The sequence below is a fragment of the Parathielavia appendiculata genome (assembly GCF_033297405.1).
Source record: "Parathielavia appendiculata strain CBS 731.68 unplaced genomic scaffold N657scaffold_3, whole genome shotgun sequence".
In the NCBI taxonomy this organism is placed as follows: Eukaryota; Fungi; Ascomycota; class Sordariomycetes; order Sordariales; family Chaetomiaceae; genus Parathielavia; species Parathielavia appendiculata.
In genome coordinates this window covers 2,236,728-2,250,488 of record NW_026944222.1, presented here as the reverse complement: position 1 = coordinate 2,250,488, position 13,761 = coordinate 2,236,728, and the positions used below count along the sequence as shown (strand labels likewise).

Genomic DNA, 13,761 nt, shown 5'->3' with positions numbered 1-13,761 from the left:
TCTTCCTCTTCCTCTTCCTCTTCCTCTTCCTCTTCCTCTTCCTCTTCCTCTTCCTCTTCCTCTTCCTCTTCCTCTTCCTCTTCCTCTTCCTCTTCCTCTTTTACTTTCTTTCCCCTACCCTGTGCTACTATGACAACCTACATACATATTGTACACAGCTTTGGGATGGGGATAGAATTTTATCTCAAGCCCAATAAGAAACCAGAGCTCCGCAAAGGGCTGGCAGCGCATGGGTATCCTAAACCCACAATCGACAGAAATAAGAACAGAAACAGGTGGCAATGCTCAAGATTGTCGCTGACATCATTTCCCTAAGTAGTCCTCAGGCAGTTGTGAAAGAAGAGGATGATGGGCAGTATGGCGTATGGCAGGTCAAGGGCGACTCTAGTCTCGTCGAATCCCTCGCTGCAGGGTACTGTGAGTAACTATCAACATCGGCATTGTTGCAACATATATCCTCTAACTAAGGGCATTGCAGGGAAGTTGGAACTGGTCTCTCCCATCATGTACACCATGGAGTGGATGTGGCACAGTGATTTGAGCTTCATCTTCGGAGCGCTACGTGGCGCCTTCAATTTCCATTTGAACCAGGCCTGCTCGATGCATATTCATACAAAGCCCCTCGGAGAATGGCACCCCGAGACCGTTCGCTCCCTTGCAAAAGCCACCGCTGTGTTCGACGACGCCATTGCGAAGATCATGCCGGGGGGTGCGCAAGCAGACGATCTGGCTAGGCCCAACTTCCGCAAGACCACCAACTCGGATCCGGCCAAGGCCAAGCTCATTCCGAAGCTATCCGGCACCGAGGAGAGATTGGTGTGTCCCTCTTCGACAAGTTGAAAAGAAGTCAAAGAAGTGGAAGGGTTTGTTCGATTATATCGATTCAATCAGAAAGAACGCCGACATATCCCATGTCCTAGGCGAACACCGCAGCACGTCATTGAACTTCATACCCATCAACGGCGAATGCGGGAACGTCGAGTTCCGTCGCCCTCCTGGAGTTGATACGGCTGAGAAGGCGCAAAAATGGGCGGCTTTTCGCGCTAGCTCTCGTATCCGCTTCTCTCTCGCCAGCCTGGAAACCGCTGTTAATCAGTGGTCGCTGAAAAATAGCCATGCTACCGCCGCAGAGCTCCAATCATCCATTAAACAAGGCCTCACGCAGCTTACAATGGTCTCAAACAGGCAAGAGTGGAAAAGAGTCATCGTGCCCACGTCTGCTATGTTATCTCTCTAATCCCTTCTAGGCTGCCTCCTCTCACTCCAAAGGTTCACGTTCTGGCAGTAGCGCTGGCAATAGCCGCGCCAACCGTCCGGCGTCAGCTCGTCGGGGCTCCGCGACGGGCGTTCCGGGCAAGCCAAAGACTGCCACTAGCCCTGCGGGTGACAGTCCGGCCCCGTTTCGTCCGAGCTCTCCAGCTGGCGGTCTGGGCCTGCAATGGGATCTAATCCAAGCAAGCCACCTGGTACTTCGAGCGCTAGTCCAAGCAAGGGTCTACCGGTTGGCAGTCACAAGAAATAGCAGAAGAAGTAACTAAGCTTGCAAGTTCGATCCATTGGAGGAAGGCGTATCCTCAGGGGGTATAGCTTGGTACTATGTAGGGTGAGAGGCATACATCTCTCCTTTTATGCGATAAGAGTACAAGATTGTTAGATGGGGTTAGGGATTGTTGCGGTACATGCTCTCTTTTTGAGTGTTATATGAATAGTTACAGATTTTGTTTCGATGATAATTAGATGATATAGTTATGTGACGATACCTGCACAACCAACCCACTCAGCTCTGTCGCATCTCCTTTAAAACGGATGTCGAATCGTAAGTCGCTCCGACCATGCAATCCTGTGAGTTATATGTGGATAACGACACAGCACTGTGCCCCGCAACACACCTGTCCTGCTGCTTGTCCTGACAGATCTTGTATATACGAGTTAGTGCCCATTACAGCGAATAGAAAAAGAGAAAATGAAGATAGAGAGAATGAAATAAAATCAAGATAAAGAAGAAGAGAAGTTAGAGCAAGGGGGATCAAAACAAGAGAAAAATGAAGATAGTAAGTAAGAGGAAGATAATATGCTTTATAAGCGAGTGTGCAATATAAGTGAATGTGCAATATAAGTGAGTGTGCAACATAAGTGAGTGTGCAATATAAGTGAGTGTGCAATATAAGTGAGTGTGCAATGCTAACAGATGTTGGTCAAGCAGCAGCTATGCAAAACTGTTGAAAGTTGTTAGTGTAACTTCACCATTTTAACGAGTTTTTGCGCCTAGCCTTTCTAAGTTTTGTTGTACCTACTAGAATAATTCTGTGGTAGTAAACAATCTAGAGTTGAATTATGCTTGTTGGGGCTTCAAAACCACCAACACTCCTAGGTTCCTAGCCGGAGAAGTTACAGTAGTTAGAACGGCTTTTGGTTCGTTTGGCGCCCCTTCGCTCCCATAATACAACTCTTAACACACTACCGCTGTGCACTGCGGTACTTGTAGTGGAACTTTTGGTCCAACGGATTTGATTGGATTAACTAGCTTGGCGAGCATGTGACGTAAACGTGGGGTAGGGTTAACTGCGAGATCAGGGGTCCCAAAATCATGCAGTTCAATGGCCGTTGTTCATCTCAACGTCCGGTTGGTGTTTTCGGAGGCCCGACGAGTACATCCGTACCCTAGACTTACTATAGATACTCCGTAGACAATCTTCCAATCCGCGCCTCGCATCAGCTTTGAACTAAGCATGAAGAACAAGGCGTCTAGCGCTACTACTTTGTCCGGGCTTCGAAATCACCCGCCCAACTAGCCGCCAAATGGGCTATCCTTAGTCAGGATCCCCTATCCTCGGTGGCGCATGTGCCAGCCATCTTTGTCTCGTCATGACGCATTAGATTCGTTCGACAACCTGCAATAGCACCATCGAGCAAAACCAAACGTCCCATCCAGGCCATAGTTATCGGAAATGCTCTTTCTACACGTCCTCTCAATTCCTTCCCTTAATTCCAAACTCGGTTGCTCGCCATGTCGAACGCACATGAGTCCGATCCGCTTCTCTCCAAACCGGCGGAGACGGCGACCAATAGATTGAACTCTGAAAAAAAGCGGGTGCTCATCGTCGGTGCCGGGGCGGCTGGTTCGTATCTTCTAACATCCGCTTGATATATGTATTTATACATTGCGTAGGCATGTCATGCGCCCACCATCTCTCCAACCATCCTGGCAAGTTCGATGTTACTCTGATCGATGCGGTGGACTATTGCGGCGGCCAGGCTTTCTCAATCCCCATTGACAAAGAGCATTATGGAGCCGGCTGGTTGAACCAGGGCGTGCAAGGCGGCAGCTACATCTTTCACCATACCATGACCATGTTCGCTCGCCAGGGACACCGCGCTGATCCCGTCAAGCTCCAGGCGAGTTCGCTCGTCAAGTGTCGATGGGAGCATTGCTCATTTTTTAGGTCTCTTTCGGCAAAGAAGATACTTTTTGGACGAACATCTTCCCGACCGAACTCCTTGCCCGACACCAGTCGGAAATCCGGCGCTTCAAGCGAGTGCTCACCCTCGTCCGCTGGTTCGAAATCTTCTTCGCACTCATTCCGATCAAGTACTTGATGAAGATATTCTTCTTCTCCGAAGAGTTCTCCAACTGCATTGTCTTACCCATGGTCGCGCTGTTCCTCGGAACCGGAAACTACGCCCCTGAAGTCCCCAGTATCATCCTGGAGAGACTCTGCACGAGTCCCACGTACGGGATGTGGTATCCTCCCGACAAGCTCAGCGTCGCGAGCAATCAGCCTCCTATGGTTGTTTTCCCCAACTTTGCCCGTTTTTACTCGGATTGGAGGAAGAATTTGGAGACTAAGGGGGTCACGGTTCACTTGTCGACTGAGCTTACCGAAGTGGTGAAGAGGGATAAGAACGGCGTTGTCGTGAAGTTGATCAAGCGCACACCTGAACCGGATGCGCACAACCGTGTCAGTCAGTGGGTGCCTTCGACCACGCAAGACGGTACGGACGGCAGCGCGAGAGAGGTCGAAGAGCACTACGACGAGATCGTCCTATGCATTCTGTAAGTACACAACCATACATAGGTACTATATAACCGTACTGACCTCCTCAGCGCCGACTCCGCGAAACGCATTCTCTCCAAAACCGCGTCCTTCCGGGAGAAGCGCGTCCTCGGCTCCGCCAAGTTCTCCGACGACCTCACCATTACGCACTGCGACTCGGCGTATATGAAAAAGCACTACGAGAACTTCTACAACAGCGAGCGCGCTGTCGAGGCGCTCTCCGGCGTCGACCAAACCACCCGGCTGAAGATGGCCGAGAAGTCCTTCAAGCCCATGTACATGATCAAGATGTACTCCGAGGATCGCTCCAAGCTGGAGATGTGCTTCGACTGCACAAACTACCAGAGCCAATTCACGCCCGACGTCCCGTTCGAGAAGCACGTTTTCCAAACCATTTACTTGAATAAGCATCGCGATGGCCATCTGTGGACCGACAACGAGATTGACGAGAGCAAAATCATACGCAAGGACTGGTGGCATCAGCTCTGCCACTCGTACACGCATTACCTCTTCGTTGTGCCTTGGATGTGGCTGCTACAAGGCCGGAAACACACCCGTTTTGCAGCCGCATGGACACTCGTCAATGCGCACGAAGTTGCCGTCATCAGCGGCATTGCTGCTGCCGTTGACCTGGGAGCCGCGTATCCGGAAGACCTGGAGCGAAACCGTTTCTCGTTGCTGAGCTTCAGGCTCTACTACCTGCTTGTTTATGGCAAGTGGTACCGCAAGAGGGCAGAGCAGGAGGGGGAGGGCAAGAATTGGGGTAGTGGTTATTATGGGAGCATCTATCAGGGACCGGGGGTTGCGCATACGGAGAGGCAGATGTGGAGGGAGGAGAATGGGATTCAGGGCTGAGGGGTCGAAGCGCATCTCAATGACCATCCCCCTTGCATCCCTTCTGCCCTACGAAACATGCCTCGAAAAAACACAAGTATTATTCTTGTCATCCCGTATTCCCCGGAGACATGACGAGAAGCCCTGAAATGCACACTCCAGTTCACGAACGGGAGGGGTCAATTTCGTTACTATAGCCCTGACGTGAGTAAAGGCCGCTATGGGGCAAACGGCGGTTAGCAGACTCGGGAAGATATATAGTAGTAAAACCACTCACCATCCAAAGCCCAGTCCGTTTCATTGTCCTTCCTGGTCATCATACCAAGCTTCTCTCCCGTGTCAAAGAAGAACATCATATGGCTGGCATCGGAACGAAGATACGGCGTGGCTGCCAGTCCCGACCCGGCCCGGCCCGTAGCCGAGAAGTTGGTCGGTCGTTTCCATGGGGCCCCGCCGAGGTAGGTGACGAAACTACCTGACTTGTTTTCGAAAAAAGATACACACCCCGCCCGGGCCATCTTCACTACTTGGGCACCTTGGGCTGCAATGCATCCAGTGGGTCGCCAGGCCGGACTGCGCCACGGCCGTGATGCTCGTGTCTTCATAGAGCGATGACCAGCTCCAGGACTGGTAGCATCCGTCATCCTAGGTATAGACCTCGCGGACGACATTGTTTTCGTCGATAAAGAGGACATGGACCTCTATGCGACCAACGTCAGACACAGTGAACCCTGCCTTCCTTCCCTTGGGGGGTAACATACCGGTGTAGACGCCAGTAATGCACGCTAAGGGGGTTCCTAGCTTGGGCCGCACGGAAAATGAGGCTTTCAGCATCCGGTCTGAGATGTTGACCGACGTCCACATCGTGTCCCGGCTGTTCCAGGCCGCGAGCATGAGGGAGCCGGTACGGTCTTGATAGGCAACGCAGCTCGACGTTTCTGTGTTGTTTGCGGATCGTGCTGCCGCGAGCTGCGGGTTACCAAGTATTGGAGACAGGTGTGGCGTAGAAGAACTGGTTGGCGCGATTGAGGTAGCTGACGGAGTTGACGTAGTCGGTGAACTTGAGTCGGGTTCTGAGGGAACAACTTCGGGGCCATCCGTGCTGCCGCTACTTTGGCGACACGTGAGGCCTCCTGTTAACCCGGCAATGAGGCCGATGAGCAGCAAGGCTGCCACGAGGATACTGTAAAATGTTTTGCGGCGAAGCCCGCATATTGTCGCGGCCAAGGGCTGGACCGTGTCCTGATGGGATGAGGAGGCGGCAGAACTATCTCTTTTTCTGGCGTCCCGAGAACCACCTTTGGTTCTAAAATGTACCTATCCGGGGGTTCTTGTCGTTGTAAATCGCGTCCTCTTGTCGATCTATGGGGATGAGGCCGTCGTTGTAGTACATGCTGGTGCCACCGTGCCCAGGAGCCCCGGCAGGCCGTGCCATGTTTCGGGCTCGATGTTGGAGCGGCCTCGGTGACTGCTGAGGTGTTCTCCAAGAGATAACGTGAGATGGAGGTGGACAGACAGGAGAAATACCCTAGGAGGGGATGCCCGGCCCCCGGGCCCCGGCCTGTAGGTGCATTTCGGCTGGGCAGCTGTGCCGCCGCGGTACATGATGCTGTATCCGTAGAGGGCGGACTTCTCCGTACCGTATGTGGGAGACGCAGAGGACTGGCTGATCTCATGCCCCTGTACACCCGGAAGCGCTGCTCAGAAGCGCTGCTCAAAAGCGTTCGCCCGCTCCTGTCAGGGGAGGTTGGATTCCGGGGTCCATTGCTGCCAACGTCGCCTACTCCCACCCAATCACCATTAGGCCCGCCCTCCACAATAGGCGCGGCTTCCAAACCGAGCCTGGTTTGCTGAAACGTTCAAGGTGCATGAAGATTCATTCGGACGATTGCAACCAACAAGCATGCCCGTTGCTGGCCTTGGAATAACCAGCTTGGGGGGACTTCACCATGTTGAAAACACGAACACCCCGGCAATATGTCTTTTGCAGGTTGTCGAATTTGAGAAATCGTGGAGGTTAGCGTACGTGGGTTTTTGTTTCAGTCAAATGAAACAGAAACAAGACGGGTCATGAACCGCTATCCGACATACATAGCTACCCAACAAAAGCGCCGGGAAACCTCGGCTTTACCCCATTGCCCCACGGTGACTTCCAATATCCCATTGCCTCAGCTCTTCTTTATCACTTTGCGCATCAACACAAAGTCGAGTCAGGAAAATCGAAGGGCGCATCTTTGTGAACGCCATAGAAAAAGCTGCGCCTATCTTTATTCGCCCCAATCTGATACCATCAGACCCGAGTTCGGTTGGACGACGCAACTGCCCCGCGTTTACCCCGACAGCTTCCTCCAACAGCCCCCTTCCGATTACTCGCAGCGATCTACCTGATCAAAGACGGGAGTGTGGTCAACAAACCGCAAAACCTATCACTCCAGCACACTCGGAACAGCCAATACAACAGCAAATAGAAACCGACCTCCAAGATTACCACCCAAAATGTCCACCGCCGATCCCCCGACCACAGCTCCGGCCTTCATCCCGCTCGAAGCCAACCCGGAGCTCCTGACCTCCCTCCTGCACCAACTAGGCCTCTCACCAGCGCTCTCCATCCACGACGTCTACTCGCTCACCGACTCTGCCCTCCTCGCCTTCATCCCGCGTCCGGCTTTGGCGCTCCTCCTCGTCTTCCCTGTCAGCGCCGCCTACGAGTCGCACCGCCTGGCCGAGGATGCGCTGCAGCCCGAGTACGCCGGCAAGGGCGAGGCCGAGCCCGTCGTGTGGTACCGCCAGACGATCCGCAACGCGTGCGGGCTGATTGGGCTGCTGCACGCGGCGAGCAACGGGGAGGCGAGGGGTTTCGTGCAGGAGGGGAGCGAGCTGGACAGGCTTATGCGCGAGGCGCTGCCGTTGGCGCCGGCCGAAAGGGCACGGTTGCTAGAGCGGGACGAGGCGCTTGCCACGGCGCATAGGGGGGTGGCGGAACAGGGGGATACGACGGCGCCGGATGCAAGGGATGATGTGGATTTGCACTATGTGTGTTTTGTGAAAGGGGCGGATGGCGGGTTGTGGGAGTTGGATGGGCGGCGGAAAGGGCCACTGAGGAGGGGGGATTTGGACGCGGCTGAAGATGTGCTGAGCGAGAAGGCGTTGGCACTGGGGCCGCTCAAGTTCCTGGAGAGGGAGGCGGCGGATTTGAGGTTCAGCTGCGTTGCGCTGGCAGGGAGCTTGGATTGAGTGTGGCGATAATGGGAACATGGTGGTGGCACTCTGGAACGTGTTCAGGCAATGTGAGTAATGCCACACTTTGCAGAAGGGCACCGATTAGAAGGCTATCGCTGGAACAGATAGCTTCAGCGCGATTCCGGGAGTTTTCAAGATAGGAGAAGCCAACCAAATCTCATTAAGCCGCGTAATGCACAGTGTCGGACCGCTCGATACTTGTTCCGGCCCCCTTATCCAAGCCATCTACACAAGGTAGCCATATCACCGGGTATCAAGTCCGTGTATCCGTCCCCCGCCATGGCCGTCATCCAAACCCCCTTCCGCCGTTTAGCCAGATTTCCCAGCCAGACCACCCTGTATCCTTCAGGCGCCATGGAATAACTGACTCCGTCTTCCGCTATGTCCTCTTCTAGCTTCCAATACAAAGAAGATCCTTGAACCCGTTAGAGACCGTCTTGTTGCGCATGTTCCCTACAGTGCCTCGTCAATCCGCAGAACCGGCACCGACACCCTCTGCTCCCTCCGCCGCAGCACGGCCGCGGAAGGCTGACCAGCCAGTCTCCTCGCCGTCTTGATCTGCTTTCTCAGCTTGACAGCGGCGGCGTTCTTATCCTCGGGCGTCTTCTCCTCCACGATTCCCTGGTGCCGCTGCGCCTCCCCGTGGTTTCCCAGGCCCTGGTGTTGCTGTTCCCGGCCCGTCTCCTCGTGCCTGCGGGGGGCAGACAGCCTCCTCATGCGCTTCTTACCATGGTGCCGACGGCGAAACATCCCATCAAACTCATCCTCAACATAATCCGCCTCATACCCGCCATCGCTCACTTCCCCATCTAGATCTATCGCCCCGCCACGGCTTTCGCTCCCAGTCACACCCTCATCCCATGCAGACTCATCATCTTCATCATCCAAACCGGTATTCAACGCCAACCTCTTCACCCGCCTCTCTCCCCGCCGATACCCTTCCGTCCTCTTCTTCATGCCCTTCGTTGCAACCCCACTAGCACCCCTCCCCCTTCCACCGCTTACATAGCTCATTATTCCCAAACCCATCCCGGAATAAGAACGGGAGCCCTCCCACGACACATCCAACAAAGCCGTTTGTCCCGGAGCGGGAGCAGCACCCAAGCTCGTCCTCGTCGCCGCTCTGATCCCCCTCCTCGTCCCAGATCCGTTACGAGTCCCCTCCCCGTCCACATCGCTCCTAAGCAGCTCCGGCAAGCCCGGCAACTGCATCCCCGCCGCGCCATACCCACCCTCGTTGAACAGCAACTCTTCCTCGCCCTCGGCCGTCGGCCGCCGGCTGCTGCTGCGTGTTGTTGCCGCCGTCAGGGACTCGGCGTCGGACGAGAGATAGTCGTCTATGTTGAATGTGTCTGCGGCGAAGGATTTCTCAAGGTTGATGGTGTTGCTGTTGTGTTTGTCGTCATGGACCGGGTGATGGGGAGGGTCGGAGTCATCCGCGGTCGTGGAAGAGGCGGACAGGTAGTCGTCCACATTGCACGCGTCGCCGCAGGCAGTATCTGAGCGGAGCATGGTGTTCTCGGCGTGAGGATTGCCGCCATCCGCATCGGAGCCGGGGTCTGACTCGTGCGTTGTGGATTTGGCATGTTTGAGAACGGGGGATCCGGCGCCGACGCTCAGGTCGACCGAGGTATCGGCCGTGTGGAGGGAGTGCGGGCGATTCAGGTTACTGGTTGTGATGCTGGCGGCGATGGTGCTCTCCGACACGGTGGGCGTCCCGGAGGAGGCGGACCAGCCGCGCATGCTGCGGGTTCGGATCGGCGGAGGGTAGTCTAAGATGTCGTCGTCCGGTAGGGTGACGTCGGCAGTGCTGCTTGCTTGTTTGGTTTGGACTAGGGAAACACTCCGTGACGACGGACGATGGATTTGTCCTTCATCCTTGTGAAGTTTAAGAACTAGAGTGAAAGGTCAGCATAAACCACTCAAGGATTGTTGTGACGGGAAGGAGGAACTACTGACGAGATGGCATTGAAGTAGAGGCACCAGCATTACCCATGGCGCCCATGAGTCCCTGTCTTCCGGGTCTCTCAGGGGTTTTCTGATGTTGATCACGAGTAGCAGGTCGAAGCGGATGAAACAAACGCGTAGCATGAGTAGAGTCCTGGCTGAGAACAGACGTTGAGACAGACGAGCGCAAGGAATGAAAATTGCGATGCTTGCCGGTGTTTGAGGTAGCGGAACCCAGGGTTGACGAGCGGCGTGAGCGGCTGGCCGACCAGAGCGCAAAGTCGGTTGCGGGGGAGTCGTGCTTGACCACATCATCTCCCACGGACTCCTCTGCTCTCTTCTTTGCGAGCTCGACCGAGTCTCGCGGAAACCTGTGGGTGCGGATGATGGGGGCCGGTGCTGCCTCTGGAAGATGAGGCAAGGTGTGCGAGTTCAGCCTAAGCGTCGAGAACCCAGATTCCAGCCTCCCAATTTCTCTGACTGGGTTCCCTGGCGGGAGGTCCCCGAACCGATCAGGGCTCGAGCGGGCCAGAAAGCCCCAATCTCCAGAGCCCGGCGGCATGTAAGTGATGACCGATCGGCGACGCCCCGAGTATGAAGACCGAAGAGCTTTCGGGCTGTAAAGCAAAGGGCTCTGCGAGGATACGCGTCTTGTCGAGAGGGACTGGTTTGATCGAAGCGACAATCGGCGAACGCCTGCCTTGTGTGGGGACAGCGGTGGCCGGTTTGACAGAGACTGATTACTTGACTCAACCCCTTTTGACTCGGCGTAGAATGCCCGGACCTGATTTGATCCCAGGCCTATCACACTCTCCGCCATGTTCCGTTCAGCAACATCCTCGCCATAGTCTCTGACACCGGCAGCCTTGACCCTCTCCCTGAAGTCGGCCGGCTTGATTTCCGACTGGGCGTCGAGGATGTCTTTAAAGGCTCTGTTACCGTCGCTCTGCAGAGAAATGGCATGGGTGCGCCCTGGAGTCCTGCGCAGTACGCTGCTGATTGAGGCGATGGAGCCGCGGGAGCCTGGTCGAGACTGAGTGGCACCAGTGTCGAGCCGCGTCGTGCGGAACGAGAGCGGAGGCGGTCTTCTCTGGCCACCCGGCTTCAACGGGAGGCCGCTGCTTGGCAGCAGAATGCTCGATGGACCGACATTTGGGGCTGTGCTTGGCCTCTCCAGACTCCCTTCTCGAAACCTGGGTATGCTCGGGGCGGGCGCCGGAACTTCATCATCGGAGGAGTTATCCAAGCAGGGCTGAGAGTGAATGAAGTTTGCTGGAGGTCGCGAGGTAGCAGAGTCGGCCACTGGCGGATCAGTGCCATCCAAGGAGCATCCATCTACATGACGCAGTATAAGCAGGTTAAGTCCTTAATGTCGTGGTGTATGAGCTCTCACCTTGATCATGATGGAGGCCAGATGCAGTAGAAGAATATGATTTGGGGCCCACGCGGGTATGGGCCTTGTCTCTCCTGGATTTCCTGGAAAGAAAGCTGAAGAAGCCCATTGTACTGGTGGTCAGACAGCCATCAGCCGGTATCCGAGGCCAACTCGGTGACTTGTCTCAGCTTTGACGCTGTGTATGAGGTCACTAGGTTCGGCACGTCGTGTCGTTCAAGGACTACTGGGTGTGATGAGCCACTGCAGACGGGAGATAGGACTCAGCAACAACAGGCTGTAAGCGGTGGATGAGAAGGGAGGATTGTCCGGAGGGGACGGTGGGAAGGAAAAGGGAGAGGAGAAGCGGGGCAGAGCGTAGTATAGCTGGTAGGCAAGGGTCTCGCTAGCTGAAGGTATAAGAAGTATTACTGACACATCGACGCTCGGCATTCATCTGACTGCAATCACTGCATCTGGGCTGAAGTCTGGGGTGGGATAGCCTGGAGACCCCTGACCCCGGAACGGGGAGGCGTCAACTCCCCTGTCCGGATCTCTGGGTGCGTGCCCTGTACAAGTACAAGTACCACATAGTGGCCCCGAAGCCGGGAACATGCACGAAGGTGCCAGTGTTGGACGGAGGGTGGTCCCGGGTCTTCGTACCCAATGAGCAGGCAGCTGGAACCAACGGAAGTCAGTTAGCAGCGGACGAACTCCTGAATTCGTGTGGGCGGGTTATTTCCTCGGATCGAGAACAGCGTCTGCATGCCTTGTCCTCTTCACGAGCTTCTCACACATGTGCATCTGCGCCCAGCTGCAGGTCGGCCAATGCCAGCATCACTCCGTAGGAGACGCATCTCCTATTGGGAGACGGGACACGAAAGGCGTGCGAACTGAGGACATAGAAAGGGCTAGGTGCATTGGTGGCTGGTCGACAAGGTCAAGGCGTGGCCAGGCTGACGGGGCCGTTTGCCCGGGAAGCTGCAGCACCGGCGTTTTCGAACGATTCTAGCGTCGCAACACACGTCAAGACTGGAGTGGCCTCGTGGTCGGAGAAGACCAGAGAAGCAGAAGGCTGTCTGTGCGTCTGCGTTTCTGACCTGCAGGGGAGAGGGGTCGAGTCGCATTGAGCAGGCCCGAACGTGTTTCGGGGCTACTCCGTACCCGTACCCCAAACTTTGCTGCTGCTTGCTGCCAGTGCTCGGATGCAGCTTGACAACACCTCTGCAACAAGAGAGTTGCGAGCGGTTGTACTCGGACAGGTTGGGGTGAGACATTGCACAGCCAACGCACCCCGTCACTCCGTTGGCAACTGCCAGCCCCGAAATAGGCCCGGTGATGCGCTTGTTGACTTTCGTGAGCATGAATCATGCAGCACAGATCAAATCGATCCGCATCGTCTGTTTGGCTGAGGAGTGACGATTGATTTTTCAACTTGCTTTTTCCGCAACGGTCAGGCCTTGTTTGTATCTCGCATGTCCACATGGCATACCTTGCTTCTTCAGACGCCAAGACGGTGATTTTCCCGATCGGAGTGCGGGTCTGAAGAATCAGAGGCTTGCTTGGCAGGAGATGGCGCATCTCAGGGGCAGGGGAGTGCCCCACCTCCATTTTAGTGTCTCCGGGTCCCTGGACGTCGATCGCGGGACCTTCTTGCTGGCGATCTGGCAGGGTTGCGTTGCGAGGGAGAAGATTCTCTGGGGTGCAGGACCTCTGATGAGGGATGGTCTCTGCGGTTGTATGGTCGCAATCGAGACTGTCTCTTTGGTTGGATTTCTTGGCATTCTGTAGACGTACAAGACTTCGGAACGAGCTGACGGAGCTGTGAGACAAGAACAATCTGGAACCACCATCTGGAACCCGCGATGCATTTTGTGCCTTGCACAACTTGAACAGCGGAAACATAGGGACCATGCCTTGAAAGCTGAGCTGAGTACTACCTACTAAAGGGCAGGTACCTATCGCGATCAGCGAGCCGAATGCCGGTAGCAATATCATCTGGTCGGATCACACTGCGTTTGCAACCCGATCCTGGAATCGGGCAACAACGATTTGGAGGACCTCCAATACCTATCCAGGAAACTCGCCGACCTCAAACAGCCCGCGAGGCTGAGACGTCCTTCCTGTGCAGTGGACGGCAGGTGAAGACTCAGGGCAAGATCGCTCCCGTCTCATCGCAATATCTCACTGCCGAGCGTCTTGTGGGAAACTTCCCTACCAGGAAGGTGCGACATTCTTGATTTGACGAATGGTTTACGCGCGAGTAATTGCTGGTCGCTGTTGCTTAGGCTGTCAGTGATGATCGGATTTCAC

General features: G+C 55.2%; 6 protein-coding genes across 6 annotated transcripts; 3 read left to right on the top strand and 3 right to left on the bottom strand.

Annotated features, from left to right (window-relative positions):
• Window positions 1-281: 281 nt before the first annotated feature.
• Window positions 282-840, top strand: N657DRAFT_679202 (uncharacterized protein; the record flags this gene model as incomplete). Its single annotated transcript, XM_062796162.1, has 2 exons — window positions 282-417; window positions 479-840. The coding sequence occupies 2 exons, from the start codon at window positions 282-284 to the stop codon at window positions 838-840; spliced, it is 498 nt and encodes a 165-aa protein (XP_062650002.1).
• Window positions 841-2,679: 1,839 nt separating this feature from the next.
• N657DRAFT_670316 (FAD/NAD(P)-binding domain-containing protein) lies at window positions 2,680-5,284 on the top strand. Its single transcript, XM_062795534.1, has 4 exons — window positions 2,680-3,119; window positions 3,170-3,408; window positions 3,444-4,054; window positions 4,106-5,284. Exons 1-4 carry the CDS (start codon window positions 3,008-3,010, stop codon window positions 4,908-4,910), a joined length of 1,767 nt encoding a protein of 588 aa, XP_062650001.1. The 5' UTR covers window positions 2,680-3,007; the 3' UTR covers window positions 4,911-5,284.
• A 250-nt stretch (window positions 5,285-5,534) lies between these two features.
• On the bottom strand, window positions 5,535-5,753 carry N657DRAFT_679200 (uncharacterized protein; the record flags this gene model as incomplete). Its single annotated transcript, XM_062796161.1, has 2 exons — window positions 5,535-5,590; window positions 5,651-5,753. 2 exons carry the CDS (start codon window positions 5,751-5,753, stop codon window positions 5,535-5,537), a joined length of 159 nt encoding a protein of 52 aa, XP_062650000.1.
• A 52-nt stretch (window positions 5,754-5,805) lies between these two features.
• N657DRAFT_299236 (uncharacterized protein) lies at window positions 5,806-6,679 on the bottom strand. Its single transcript, XM_062786674.1, has one exon. The coding sequence runs from the start codon at window positions 6,563-6,565 to the stop codon at window positions 6,026-6,028; it is 540 nt and encodes a 179-aa protein (XP_062649999.1). The 5' UTR covers window positions 6,566-6,679; the 3' UTR covers window positions 5,806-6,025.
• A 495-nt stretch (window positions 6,680-7,174) lies between these two features.
• Window positions 7,175-8,412, top strand: N657DRAFT_299238 (cysteine proteinase). Its single transcript, XM_062786675.1, has 2 exons — window positions 7,175-8,176; window positions 8,295-8,412. Exon 1 carries the CDS (start codon window positions 7,386-7,388, stop codon window positions 8,121-8,123), a length of 738 nt encoding a protein of 245 aa, XP_062649998.1. The 5' UTR covers window positions 7,175-7,385; the 3' UTR covers window positions 8,124-8,176; window positions 8,295-8,412.
• N657DRAFT_299212 (uncharacterized protein) lies at window positions 8,353-11,915 on the bottom strand. The gene is made up of 3 exons (XM_062786673.1): window positions 11,470-11,915; window positions 10,089-11,411; window positions 8,353-10,024 (listed from the first exon to the last, which is right to left on the bottom strand). The coding sequence occupies exons 1-3, from the start codon at window positions 11,576-11,578 to the stop codon at window positions 8,583-8,585; spliced, it is 2,874 nt and encodes a 957-aa protein (XP_062649997.1). The 5' UTR covers window positions 11,579-11,915; the 3' UTR covers window positions 8,353-8,582.
• Window positions 11,916-13,761: the final 1,846 nt, after the last annotated feature.

Excerpts from the sequence above, each read along its gene's own strand:
- N657DRAFT_670316 (XM_062795534.1), top strand. The coding sequence starts at position 3,008 with ATGTCGAACGCACATGAGTCCGATCCGCTTCTCTCCAAACCGGCGGAG. Across the intron at positions 3,120-3,169 it reads CGTCGGTGCCGGGGCGGCTG|GCATGTCATGCGCCCACCAT; the intron begins GTTCGTATCTTC and ends TACATTGCGTAG. Across the intron at positions 4,055-4,105 it reads GAGATCGTCCTATGCATTCT|CGCCGACTCCGCGAAACGCA; the intron begins GTAAGTACACAA and ends TGACCTCCTCAG.
- N657DRAFT_299236 (XM_062786674.1), bottom strand. The coding sequence starts at position 6,565 with ATGAGATCAGCCAGTCCTCTGCGTCTCCCACATACGGTACGGAGAAGT.
- N657DRAFT_299238 (XM_062786675.1), top strand. The coding sequence starts at position 7,386 with ATGTCCACCGCCGATCCCCCGACCACAGCTCCGGCCTTCATCCCGCTC.
- N657DRAFT_299212 (XM_062786673.1), bottom strand. The coding sequence starts at position 11,578 with ATGGGCTTCTTCAGCTTTCTTTCCAGGAAATCCAGGAGAGACAAGGCC. Across the intron at positions 11,412-11,469 it reads TGGCCTCCATCATGATCAAG|ATGGATGCTCCTTGGATGGC; the intron begins GTGAGAGCTCAT and ends TGCGTCATGTAG. Across the intron at positions 10,025-10,088 it reads CTCTACTTCAATGCCATCTC|TTCTTAAACTTCACAAGGAT; the intron begins GTCAGTAGTTCC and ends CTTTCACTCTAG.